At 34.6% G+C, this 14,372-nt stretch overlaps 1 protein-coding gene across 1 annotated transcript in view; it reads left to right on the top strand.

The window, feature by feature from the left end:
* DPYD (dihydropyrimidine dehydrogenase) overlaps nt 1–14,372 on the top strand; it is an 806,187-nt gene that overhangs the window by 236,494 nt on the left and 555,321 nt on the right. Inside the window, exons 7-8 of the mRNA XM_067726990.1 lie at nt 3,612–3,693; nt 11,137–11,224. Coding sequence (XP_067583091.1) covers nt 3,612–3,693; nt 11,137–11,224 — 170 coding nt within the window. The remainder of the gene's footprint in view (nt 1–3,611; nt 3,694–11,136; nt 11,225–14,372) is intronic.

The following is a 14,372-nucleotide window of genomic DNA, read 5'->3' as shown; positions in this document are numbered from 1 at the left end:
GGTGATAATACAAAAAGGCTTATTTTTGTCAGTTTCATAACTTTTTAAATCGTCTGAAAACAGTGTACCTCCTTATTGCCTGCACCTGGACTTGGTGTGATGCTGGTAAGAGAATAGAGTACGAGTATAGGGTTGAGCAGCTCATAGGAAGGAGTTGTCTGAGGACGTATTTTAGGGTGGAGGAACCAAAGTTTAGTTTGGGGTATAAAAAATTTGAGATACCTATTAGACGTCCAAGTGAATATAAAGGTCTGGAATTTAGGTTTGAGGATAAAAATGTGGGTGCCATCACATATGGACGGCATTTAGAGCTCTGAAATGAGGAATTTGCCTGGTATCTGGGGTGGTTAGTGTTCCTGTTGAAGCCTGCTGACACCCCCTCTGCTCCATTGCCCGTCCCCTGAACACAGCATGTACACTTTTTTTTCCCCTCCTCCCCCTTCTGTTCCTCCTTCCTTATCATTTTCCTCATCTTGAGATGCCTTCACTTGTCTGAAAGCTGATCATATGTCACATTTCACCTGATTATCTCATCTTGCAATAAGCTAATTCTCCTTTGAAACACTCTTGTTCACATTTGGTATTTGATATTTGTCACGTTGTACCATGAGGGTGTGTGTGTGTGTGAGTGTGTGTGTGTGTGTGTGTATCACCCATCTGTCTGCTGACCTCATCCATTGGTGAATATAATTGTGTCATGTTTATAACAATCAATAATTACCTCCTTATCCCCTGCCTACTTGATTATGATCAAATCTAACTCTTTTTAGTATCTCACATTACTCTTATTTCCTATAGAAGATGCTTGGAAATGTGATTCTCACACATTTATTCATAACACATGTGCTAAGTAAGTGTGGGCTACAACGCTTTCAGGGCAGTATGTGATTCTAAGCAGAGCTGCTCAAGCCCTAGCAGCCTGGCATTCCATTTGCTCTGCTGGCTACTTCAACTTTCAGAGTTATACTTCCTCCTTGCTCTGGTTTCTTCTTGCTAGGTTGAGAGTGTTCTCCTTTCTTCCTGGTCAGTAGAAAAATTGTTCCTGCTTCATTAACCTGCTGTTTCAGAGCCATATCTTAAATTAGAACCATTGACCTAAACTAGCATCATTTTTTTAACTTACATATCGTATACTTCTATTCAGAACCCATAAAAATCCCAAATCAGAGGAAGGTACTCAGCCTCACAGTGTATCTGTCTGTATTTAGAGACTCACCTTGCTGTGGTTGGTTTATTTAGCTAGAATTTTTGCTTTCGTTTCTAGCCTTTTGAGGACTTTCATCAGATTCCAATGTTAGTCCATTTTCAGTCTCCCTTCTGCAGACCCCCAGGCCTATCAAGACTGGGTGTCTCTTTGTGCCTACTTATATAATCCATACTATTTAAGAATTTTTCTCCTTAGCCTCGGAAGATACAGGAAGGAAAAAAAAAAATATCCTCTATCCTCTTAGGTCAGTAGTTGCCTTGTGAAATAAACTAACATAAGACAAATTAAGGAGAAAAACAGTGTTTATTAACACATGTGTTGTACATACATGTGGGAGAACTCAGTGATGAGTCATTTAGAGAAGGGGGGTCAGAACTTGAGGTTTATGTACCATCTTTTTTTTTTTTTAAAAAAGATAGATTTTATTTATTTATTTTTGGCTGCGTTGGGTCTCGAGTGCAGGCTTTCTCTAGTTGCGGTTGGGGGGGGGAGCTACTCTTCATTGCAGTGGCTTCTCTTGTTGCAGAGCATGGGCTCTAGGCACGTGGGCTTCAGTGGTTGTGGCACACGGGCTCAGTAGTTGTGGCGCACGGGCTTTGTTGCTCCACAGCATGTGGGATCGTCCCGGACCAGGGCTTGAACCCGTGTCCCCTGCATTGGCAGCCGGACTCCCAGCCACCTCACCACCAGGGAAGCCCCTATGTAGCATCTTAACAAAGAATGATAAATTTGTGGAGAAATGACAAGACAAAGGAAAAGGGATTTATGCTTTTAGGTACAGCAAACTGTAAGAGGTTAATATATGGGGGAAACTAATGGAACATAAGAGTTATTTAGTAAAGCTTGTAATGTAAATTCCTCTTGGTGCCCATCTTTGGGCTGGTAAGGGTCTACAATTGTCTCCTGGTGATTAAGAGTTTTGCCCTTCTTGGTACAGGAAAGGAAGACACACCATTGCAAATTTATGTACTGCTTTTTGGCAGGTAATAGGGGACCGGAGAACTTTTCTTGTATCTGTTTCTTCTTAATTATCTTCAGCTCAAAATAATTCTGTGCCGAAGTGGCATATTTGGAGGGGTATATTCTGCTACCCTACAAAGGCAGAGTCCTGTGTGGTGCCCAGAGCATTATGATAACCGCTGAGGTAGTGTGGTTGTCCAAAGATCAGCTTAGGAGGTTTTTCTCTCTTACCCTATGCCCTAAGTCATTCTTATGTATAATCTTACACCCTAACTAGATAGAAAGCTCCTTTAATATAGGACCTTGATTTTGTACTGTTCAGTACTTTGCATTTTCTATAGCACTGAGATGAGCATGGTGCCTTGCTGATTGATGTATGGAAATTAATTGAATAATCAAGTTCTTAAGTCACCAAAGAATGAAAAGACTACAGGTGCACTTTGGAAGACCTTGCACTGAATGATCCAGAAAGTTCATCTTCAACAGTTATTTATTTATTTTACAAATCAATCTCTATAGTGCTTGGATATAGCTCTTTCACTGAATGTACTACATTCTGTTGTAATGATCTGTTTAAATATCTTTGCTCACAAGAATGAGAGCTTATTAAAAGTGGTAATTTGGTCAAATTCACCATTAAATCACTGCAGCTAACACTGTACCTGGTACTTCGTAAATGCTTGTTGGATGAATGCTTGTTGGATGAATGACTACATGAATTGCTGTATATTCATGAACATATGTAGCCTTTTTATTGCTATAAGATATTGAAAAGTTATTTGAACTTACCTTTAATACTATGTATGAACTATTAACTCTTGAAGTGATTGTATTTGAAGACAGAAAACAATGAGCACTGATATCAAGTAGGATTACTTTTTTAATGACTGAACCCTTTTGGGACACATTGCTTTCATAGAAGATTGTTTTACTGTAAAAATATTCTGTAGATCACATTACAGAACTTATTCTGTAATGTCCTGAACAGTATGATAATACAAAGTTACAGATTTGAATTTGAACAAGCTAGAGGTATAGTTACAGAATATATATGTGTGTATGTATATATGATATGTATGTTAAACACTGTATACTTTCAAATTTTTGTTTTTTTAAGATTTTCTTTTCTTAGGAATTTATAGAAGTGTTAGTAAATAAATCAACTAAATACTGTAATAAACTTAAAAGTATAGGCCAATTGTCTACTCACTATTTGTTTTTCATTGTTTTTATTTATTTTCCACATCAGTTTCTACTGTTTCTCTTGAAGCCCATATCATATTCTGTCATGCATATAAAAATGTGGATGTCCTCACACTCACATTATGTGATATGAAAATACCCTCAGAAGAGATACTTATTCCTTTAATACTGATCAATAAAGACATGTTGCATTTTTTAAATTGGTGATTTTCCCACAAATGCTTCTCATTTTTATTTTCAGTATCTCTGAAATCCCTCAGTTCCGGCTACCATATAATGTAGTCAATTTTGAGATTGAGCTTATGAAGGACCTTGGTGTAAAGGTAAGTGAAAAACATAACGCTTACATGTGTATTGCTCCAAAAGAAAGGAGTAAGCTCTACACTAAAGATTAACAACAAAATGTCACACACTTTAGGAAAGAACAATTAAAAGCTACACCAGGCAGAAGCAGAAAGATGCTTCTCCTTGCTTAGGGCATTTGTCTGTCTACTGTCTGAATGCCACTAGCCTGGAAAAGGGCAATCAATAGTTCTCATCTGGCACGCCTGCATGTGATTAATTGTCTGTAAGAAACAAATTCCTAAATTGCTTTAGGGGTTCAGTGCAGCTAATAGAAGGGTTTGGTTGCTTTAATCACGTTTTTTTCATGCAAGTTTTGTGCACTCTGAAACATTTGTATTTCACAATTTGGAACATAATTTCTTACAGAGGTTTATTTTATTTACTATATGTGTAATGTCAATAGTGTTAATGTGATAATCCTGTTTCAACATAAACAGTTACTCAGCAAGGTAGAAAGCAACAGCTCTGTATTTTTAATTGTTTTGTGAAATAAATATTGTGTTCTTTTAAAGATGGTCAAAAAATTAATACATTTTACTTTCGTAATATAGCTTTAGATATTCCTATTCTTTTGTATTATTTAAGAGTATCATACTCTGGCTCTTCACTTGAACATATTGCTATTTTTATTTCAAAAATTTTACCTTTCTGTAATAGGTATAAGATAATAGATTAACAAAGTACTATGATTTACATAATACATTCTGTAAGTACATATGGGAGCTATTTTGAAAAGTACAAACTATTCATGGCTCTTGCATTTAGAAATAAAAATTAAAATAACCAATTAAAAGGGAAACACTCAAACAGTATTTTGTGCATTTACACTTATAATTACATCTTATTTGGCAATGGTTAGGCGATGAAACATTTACACATAATCACCAAACAAAAAATCTTATAGCAAGTATGCCGTACAGATGTGCACAACTTTATGAAAACAGAGTTCAAAAATAGTGTTCAAAATAGATTTAAGGGTGATTACTTGCTTTATATAACTACATTCTGAAAAGTTTGTTAAATGTATTTCATTTTGAATGCAAGTTCTTACCTAAATCTCATTAAATAAGAACATGATTATTGAGACTTCAAACTAATATATTAAGTGATACTTCAAATTGAAGATGAATCAAAAATTAATTTGACACCTCTGAATTCATCTTATAAGTAATTACAAAATTGCATTTGATTTTTACCATACCAAATATATTGCATAAATTAGGGCATACCCATTTCTCTTACTAGGAAGCTCAAGACATAATAGTAGTCAATTCACTGAGTGCCAGAAAACGTACATTTCAGCTACAATTATGACACTTTCTAATTTTATAGTCAGATAACCTTGACAAAGTCAATTAATGTCCCTTGCCTTGGTCAATATTTGTTCAAAGGGAAAAGTATGCTACTACAGTTTGTGTAAAATATAAACATATCTGCTTATATATGCCTGGAAATATATGTGCTCTGGAAATGTATAGAATCTGATAGTATAGATTGCCTTTGGGAAGGTGTAGGAAGGAGTTTTTCACCATTTTGTACATTTGAATTTTAAACCCTATGAATTTATTAAATTATCAGGAAAGAATTAGAACCTGAATTAAAGAGAAGGTTAATACTGTCTTGTCCATCACTCTGAGGAGAGACAGTAATGAGGTTCTTTTTCAGCTTTGAGGACTTGCATCCATTGATGAAATGCTTGCATCTTTTATGACTTATCAACTTTATCCATGAAAGGATATATATTTTTGAAAATGTTCTACACTTGTTACCACATTTTTCTCATCACCAGATTCTTCTTACAACCTGCCTTCCGTTTTTACCTCTCAACTAACACTGTATATTTTAAAGTCAACAATAATTTCCTGGCAATGAAACGAAGTTTTCTCTGGGTTTATACTGTTTGGCTCCTGTGCAGCATGTGATATATTCTGATATGTATGCATGCATGTATATATCTATGCATGCATTTATGTTCATGTATGTATGTATCTTTAGCTTTCATGATCTAGCATTATCTTGGTTATTATCTGATTTTTTTCTCTTTCTAATAGGTTTGTTTCATTTATTTGATAAATAATTATTGAGAATTTACTTTTGCCTAGAGGTGTGCTAAGGACTTGTCTAGAACCATCTTTCTTTTGAACTCCAGTCCTGTAATCTTAATAGTTTAATGAACACATTTATCATCCAAATAACATACACTCATCATATATAAACTTAGTTTAATTCATCATCTTCCCTCCCAACTGTGTTCTTCAGCTAAATTTCTTGTTGAGTAATTTCAATTTATTTCATATCTAATAGCTGATAGATTAGTTCTTGTTTATTCTAAGATGAATTTTTCCAGTCAAATATTGTGTCACAAAAAACCCTCTATTTGTACGTTATATATATATATATTTGTCTTCCACTATTTCATTGTCACTAGTATGTTATAAAAGTGGTAATGCATGGCATCTTTTCTGATCTATGAAATAGTATTTTTATCATATTGAATAAATGTTTTCTTTTTCTAGACTTAGAATAGTAACATTTCCTAAGTTATTTTGTTTTATTTTAACGGAGGAGGGGTGTTAAATTTTTTAATTGCCCCTTTTGAAAGTCTATGTTCAGATAATGTATTGAGTTATATTAATCTTTGCATTTCTGGAATATGTACATTTTGCATCATGTTTTATTATATCTGTACATCTAGAACTAGGTTTGTTCTATGAGTTTCTTTTTTAATTTCTTTTGCATTCACTTATTTATGCACTGAATATTAAAACTGTAAATACAACAGGGAATAGATTCTGTTGCTCGCTTTATAGAGTTTCAAAGCTACTGAAAGTCTGTCTTTGTTTTGCTTTATTTTTTATTTGTTATCTTTGTGAGTTTTGGTTATGCTATAGATTTTGGTTATAGAGTTATGCTAGCTTTATAGAAATAAATTTCCGAGCATTTCATTATTTTATTGTTGGTAAGAATATTGTCTTGATACTTATATTTTTGCTAAATTTGAAAATTTTATCCATCTGATTTCAGTCTTTTTATGAGAAACAGAACATTGATGGGTTTTTTTGTTTGTTTGTTTGTTTTTGTTTTTCGGTACGTGGGCCTCTCACTGTTGTGGCCTCTCCCGTTGGGGAGCACAGACTCCTGACGCGCAGGCTCAGCAGCCATGGCTCATAGGCCCAGCCGCTCCGCGGCATGTGGGATCTTCCCAGACCGGGGCATGAACCCGTGTCCCCTGCATCGGCCAAATTTTCTATCAAAAATGTGAAGAGCATGTACATTATTATCTGTATTTTTTAATAATGGGTGCCACATAGTTCATTTCAAAAAAGCGTTCCACGCCAAAAAAGTTGTAAACCTTAATCCTACATTAAAAATATTATTATATGTATGAAGACATATTATGGATGCATAAAGAAAATTTTTGTCAAGTCCCGGAGTAGATATTAGGTGGAACTTTGGCTCAGGGCTTACTATATTCAGCCCTTCTATTGAAATAGTAATAACTCTTAACACTAAGCTTGATGTGGAGCAAATTTTATTCTCAATTTAGCTGGGATGTTTGAGTACCCAGGCATATATTATTAAAGCCATTAGAGGGAGGTTAATATATGCTATAATCCATATCTAAGAAAATTATGACAGAAAATATTACATATATAAAAAATATGGGAGAAAAAGGAGCAAAAACACAAACAAAATGCCCATAACATGATTTTTCTAACATTGTATATATTTAACAAATAATCTTAGGACTTCATAGTATATCAGCCACAAAATGTTTTGATGTCTGTTAGTTATCATATAATACCAGTTTTAAGTTTTACACGTCTTGGTCCAATTTCCTAAGGCATAATGTAAGCAAAATTTTAACATTTTGTCAAAGAATCTTTCTCCTATTCTTTCTGAGAGTGAGTTTTGGATTTGATGGCAAATGTTTGGGGGTTTTATGCTTTAGAAAAGGGAAATTTGACTAGATTCCCCCACATAGGGAAGAGTCCTTGTGCTTGTCACTCCACTGATTATTGTTATTATTGCTTTGTTCTCATTTGCACCATGGAGCTACTTACTGCACAGTGATGGTTATTCTCCCCCTGTCCCACAATGTCTGACTACAATAAGTAAAGTCTTACTGGTCCCAGTCCCAGTAAACTAACACTAGGAGTAAAGCTACTTGTCTTTCCAGTTTTCGATACACAAAAGTATAATTCAACTTCTTTGCTTCCTCAGTTGCACGCTGTTGCCTGCTAGGGTGGAAACAGACTGAGAAACGCAAAATGCCTGTGCATCCTTTCTGAATGTTACAAATTCAGGGACATGTTCACTCTATCAGGGTGGAAAAATTGGAATATTTTCAATCCTGTTTGATAAATCACATAACTCCACTACTCAGCTACACACAGGCACACACACACACGCACACATGCACACAAACACTACCTCAGGAAGGATGGGGGTCTTTCTTCAATTTTTTTGCTGAGTCAGTTAGTAAACCAAACCTAAAGTCAAGTATTCTGAGTATCACTTCCACTGACAGACCCATTGGCAGGGCACTCCACTGCTCAACTTTGGAAATTGTAGTATTATTCAGTTTACTAAAATTTTATTTAAAATATTTGGACCTGTAGTTTTCTTTTATGTCTAACCTTCATTGTATATTGGTATTGAGGTCATTTCAAAAAATAAGCACTAGAACTTTTTATCTTTCTTTATGATCAGAAATAGTTTAATAAAAAATCTACTCTTTGAAAAATAAATTAAAATTCTAAACCTTCATTATCCATTACTTTTAATAGCATCTAACTCTACTAACTCTAATAGTAATACCCACTATTAGATACTTAGTATTAAGTACTTTTAATAATATGTGTTTATTTAATTGTCTAGTTTATTTCATGGTATTTGATATGTTCCAGAGTTCTGAATATTAGTCGTTAATCTCACCTTGGTTGTCCCCTGGTTGTAAACTTTCAAATGGTTCCTTTATCTGCCAATAAAATTAGAACTAGTATTTTAGTAAAACAAAAATGCCCCCCTATGTTATATCCAAAGTCATTTTATCCCCCTACTTTCTCTTTGTTTTCTTTGTTTTGCACTTTATACCCCAGAAACACTACATTTTCAAGTAGTTCTCCACATGCAGTATGTTGTTCTGTGCCTTTGAGGATGGTGCTGGTTCTGCCCTTCATTCTCAAGAGACATTAGAGCATAGCTTTTACACGTGCTGGTTCTGCAATTAAACTACATATTTGACTTTGGTAAAGGTTGTCAAAGCTCTCTTGTCCCTTAGTATCATCATCTGTAAAATGAGGATAACGATATCACTTCATAATGCTATTGTGAGGATGAGAGAAGTCCATCTATGCAGTATTTGGAAGAGTCTTGCACTTAGTTAGGTACTCTATGCAAGTTAGGTGCAATTATTGCTTTAATGGGTAAACTTTGTTCTTCTGCTATGAATCAGTTTAGAGACTTTTGTTTTTAGGAACATGTTGACTTCAAAACTCAAACCTACCAGACCTTGTGCTTCCTTATTTATAATGGTAAATGAGTGCAAAATTGCAGCGAAGTCATGTATTTTAGAGAGTATATACTGGCACATACCTGACCCCTTTACTTCACTCAAGTGGCTAGTCCCTGATCTTCATAAGGTTCATCTTCTGCCCTGTGGAGGGCAGGCCTATTAAAGTCTCCAGCATACTAGCTACCCCTTGCTTATGCTGTCCAATCTGCATGATGTTCTCAGTGTAATGGATCACTATGATGTTCTGTGGTATGGCCAGATTGTTTCAGATTATACATATTATTACAGAAGAGAGTTGACATATTCCTGAGGCAAACCTGTAAATGAATATTCTTATCTTTCCCCCATGAATGTGAACTGTTTCTGATCCCTTTTCCACAGAAACATGAAAAGTGTGCATTCATCATATCAATGGCTACGTGCATTGTACCTGTGGCCTTACTAATCTGCAATAATACCACATCTGTCACAGACACTGCAGTCAGGGCTTCACTTTGGTCAAGCCTGCAGGAGTTTACAGTCATTCTCCAGAAATCATCTAGTCTCGGCAGGGCCAGACTGGGAAACAAAACAGAAGTATTACATGGACCACCACCACCACGACTCCAGGCTATCATTGTGGTTGATTTACTCTCTCGACCAGGGTTTCAGAAGTTTTCTGGCCTTCCCAATATTATAACTATAATAGCTCTTGCTTTGCAGACCAGAGACCCAATGTGGGGATTATTTCTACTGACATGTATAACAATTTTTATTATACACTTGGAGACTTGGGAATAACCACTAACTGGGTCTGTGATCCCCTTAGGCCCACTGTGAACCAGACTTTATCCAGGTTCCATTTTTCACCTTATCACTGTAGGTCCCCACTCTTCAGCTATCAATGTCAGTGAAGAACCTTGTCCAGGGTCCTTGAAATGTGTGATTATGCCCCCTTCCCCAGTGTACAGTCACCTGGGTAAATGGCTATAATTCCCTTTGGAGAAGGAATAGAGGAATCATTATAATATTTACTTGCCAGGATGTTTCAGGGTCTTTCTTTCTAGGGACCTGACCACCTCTTCAGTCAGCAGGTTCAAGATCTGAAAATAGACTCATGTCTGGAATTAAGCAAAGTACTGTGATTTTTAATAGAAGTATCTACCCTCTGACTCCTGACTTTACTCATCTTCCCTCGAAAGTATCTGCTATCAAAATCCTATCCATTTTTTAAGATGGCTTTATTGACAGGGAACTATTTTCAATATCTTAAAATAAACTGTAATGGAAAAGTATTTAAAAAAGAATATAGATACACACACATATATATGTTTAACCAAATCACTTTGCTGTACACCTGAAACTAACACAATATTGTAAATCAACTATACTTCAGTTTAAGAAGGGCTTTATTGAAATCCCACTACCTCTCTTTTTTCTCATCTATATGACCTCAGCCAAAATGAATTTCTCCATCCCTTGAGTTCTTGTAGACATGTGCTGATCACACTCAGTTTTTTATTATACTTATTTCTGTACATCTTCTACACAGATCTTGACTGTACATTGAGGCAGAAACTGTGTCTCATTTAACATTTTATTCTTTAAAATGCCCCACATAGTGCCTTGAACATACTAATTAAGCTGTGAAAATTTACTGACTTGATTTTAAATACACTAACTTTTCTTGTGGTACTTAATTAAAAGGCAAAAATGCATTTAGCTATTAAGTAAAACATGTTTGTTCTACTTATATACTATTTAGTATACATAAGCCTATATACTAAAAGACAAAAATATTTTCATATCTATACATGGAATTATATATATGTGTATACGGAGTTTTTATTATTTTCGATGTTAAAGATTAAGGTTTTAGTCATTCAAATGCCAAAATACAGTTACAGAATTGTTTTTCTTACAGGTAATTTGTGGTAAAAGCCTTTCAGTGAATGAAATTACTCTTAGCACTTTGAAAGAAGAAGGGTACAAAGCTGCTTTCATTGGGATAGGTGAGTAGCTTACTTTAAAATATTTTTCTTTATAATATATTTTTACTTCCTGATAATATCCAGAAGAATAACTACCTTCAGACATTTTCATGTTAGAAGTTGTGTCTGTTCAGGGAGGAACAGACAGAAATGAATGGCCAAAGAAAATTTCCTATTTTGTAACATGTTGCACTGCCTCACCTCATTATGGATTGACTTTGGCAAGACTGTCTTTATCTTCCCATTCTCTCACCATACTCTCATCACCAGCGAACATCTAAGAAGCAAAGTGTTTTCAAGTCATGCCACAGAAGCTCAGAATTTGGGCTTAGAAATATCTTGATGCTGTAGCTTTCTCTTTATGATTAAACAAATTGGTTAAATTGATATTAAAGGAGAGAATTAGCTCATTTTCTTTTTTTTTTCAATATTTTCTAAAGACTTTTCATATTTGGCTGAATTTTAAAGATGTTTATTCATAGTTCTGAATGTCACATGGACAGTGTATAACTGCTAAGGCAATTGATGTATCTTATGGTTCCATATTTTGCCTAAATATCCCACGGAGATTGAGTTTTCTAATACTCTTCCCTTCCATTTCCTGTATACTGAGAAACCAGAAAGAGCAAATGGTTGATTTAATTTATTCTTTGTCTCATGAACTTTGTATTTAATCTCTTATATGATCATACTGTGAACAATTATGGCATATAAACTAAGTGCATCCTCATATCTTTTAGTTTGTCTCCTCTCTAGTTCACATTCTTTGAATAGGAATGTCTAATAAACCTACACAGAGGTGAAAACTGTTCCATCTCTTTAAGTAATCACACACTAGATAACATTTCTTTTAGGGCTCTCTTTTTTCATAGTGTTTCTGGAGTAAAATAGTCAGGAATGCTTTACTATCTACTAAATTTTCTTATCAGGATGGTGTGTGTTCTCTTACTAGATAATTGATACCAAGTTTAAGACCATCCCTGTCACTCCCTTTACTTAGATGAAAAATTATGAAGAGGAAGATAAATTTTCCTGCCTTGTAGCTCCTAAATATATGTACTGAACCTCCTTTCTTTCAGAAACTTGAGTGCCATTGTCAGCAGTATTTCCCTATGTTATCTAAGTACAATAATCATGCGTAGATACAAAGAGGAAAGAGAAAATATCTAGGGCTATATTCTCTAGGTTCCATTTTTAGTGGCACTACCCTTGATTTTGGTTTTACTTTTCAACATTACATTTGTACTGAGAATTTTACTTAAAGAAATTGGGCAAGTATTTTTTGATGTATATTTTGCTAAACACCAGTAAAATTGAATCAGTAAGTTGCTGTTACTCTCAACAAATGTGTATTAAAAAATGTTTGGTTAATAATAAATGAAAAATTTAGTCAGGCAATAGCGCTGAAACATTGGCAATGTTTTCAAATAGCTATTTGAAATTCACCATTGTGGTTTCCTACAGCAGTTGTATGTAAAAGATGCATTTTCTATTAATGGAGTTGCATATGCTAATGCAGTTTAGTGTATCTCTATGAACTTTGTCTACAAAGAATCTCTGTACTGAAGAGATAGGGGCCAAATAAATAACCAATACATTGAAATATCACCAAATTAATTGCTCAAGAAGCAAATTATAACAAAATTTGGAAGAGCTGAATTTTATCACTCTGAGTGTTTTCAGCCATGGAGATATCTTCCATCTGCAAGAATCAGGAATGTTTCAGAGTTTTCTTTTCTTTTATTCCATTAACTCCCCTTACATATGTTATTTGATAGTGCTACATCCCATTCACAATACTCCATTTGACTCTGCACTGAGGTGTGAATAAAACATTTAATGTGAAGTCCTTTCATATTTATGTTTCTGTGCATTTTCATGCTGAGAAGTGAATCTTTTGACATTTTGGTGTAGTGATGTGTAGAATGCAGTTATGTTCTATTTCAGTATTTTGTATGAAACGTATACAAGAAAGTTTCATTTTGCCAAAAAAAAAAGGTTCTGTGTGTAGAAGACAAGTAGCCTTATTCTCCAGGAAGTATTTATTTGACACTCTTGACTGCCGAGTTGGGAATTTGTGACCTTTCTATTACCATATAACTACCTATTACTTAGACAGCCTCACATCCTTACATGCTTTTGTTCATTCATCATGCTTCTATGTTGTAATTAAACTTCACTCACTTTGTTTATCTACTTTTTCCCACTCAGTATAGAGGAGTACATTTTGGAATAGGAATTCTACAATACTTAGGATATAGGTTTGGCCACTTTAAGAAAGGAAAATAATAGAGGCTTAAACGAGATATAAGTTTAGTTCTCTCTCATTTTAACAGTATGAACCATCCTCAACACCTGACTTCCATCTTTGGTTCCCAGGTAGCCAATATTTCCACATTCCTGCTAACAAAAATTGGAAATAAAGAAGGGGACTCCTTTCCTTTTAAGTTTATGACCCAGAAATTGCACATATCACTTCTGTTTGTATCTTATTGTCTACATCCTTGTCACATAAACATACCTGGCAGCAAAGGATGTTGGGACATAAAGCCTTCAGCTGGGTGGACATAATGCTCCATTAAACTTCTATTTCTATAGAGAAGGGGGATAATAGATATAGAGAGAGGAAAAAAATAGAGGTCTCTGTCATACATGTGCATCATCATTTGTATCTGACACATGGAATCCTTATTGAGAGAAATCAGTAAAGCAGTTAATAGCAAAGAAAAAACTCTTAGAACTTAGTTCTTACATGCTGGTTACATAGGTCACTTAATGATAAAAGAGTATTTTCTCCTTCTGTAATTGGGAAAACCGTATTATAGCTCTTCTATATTTATAACTATTGTCTCATCCTATGTTAGTTTCTCTAAAAGAAAAAAAGTTAGTTTTTAATTAAATATGACTTATTAAGGATAGCTTTATAAATCCATTGCATTAACAGAAGTGTGTTCTCATGTTTCCTGATTTTTAGTATTGTGTGTAATATTGCTGGTGAAAACTTGCTCACTTTTAGGTTTTTCCCTAATTCCAGAATCCATTAAGGAAATTATCTCACTGTGTGTACATGATTGTGAGACTGAAAGAGTACATCTCTTTACCCGTGAGATGTTTAGTTTTTTCTAAGTGAAATAAAGGTAAGTGAGATAAAGCTCTGTGTCTTATTCAA

This window comes from Pseudorca crassidens, chromosome 2, assembly GCF_039906515.1.
Source record: "Pseudorca crassidens isolate mPseCra1 chromosome 2, mPseCra1.hap1, whole genome shotgun sequence".
Classification (NCBI taxonomy): Eukaryota; Metazoa; Chordata; class Mammalia; order Artiodactyla; family Delphinidae; genus Pseudorca; species Pseudorca crassidens.
Note: the sequence above shows the minus strand (reverse complement) of the source record. Positions and strands in the feature narration are given on the sequence as shown.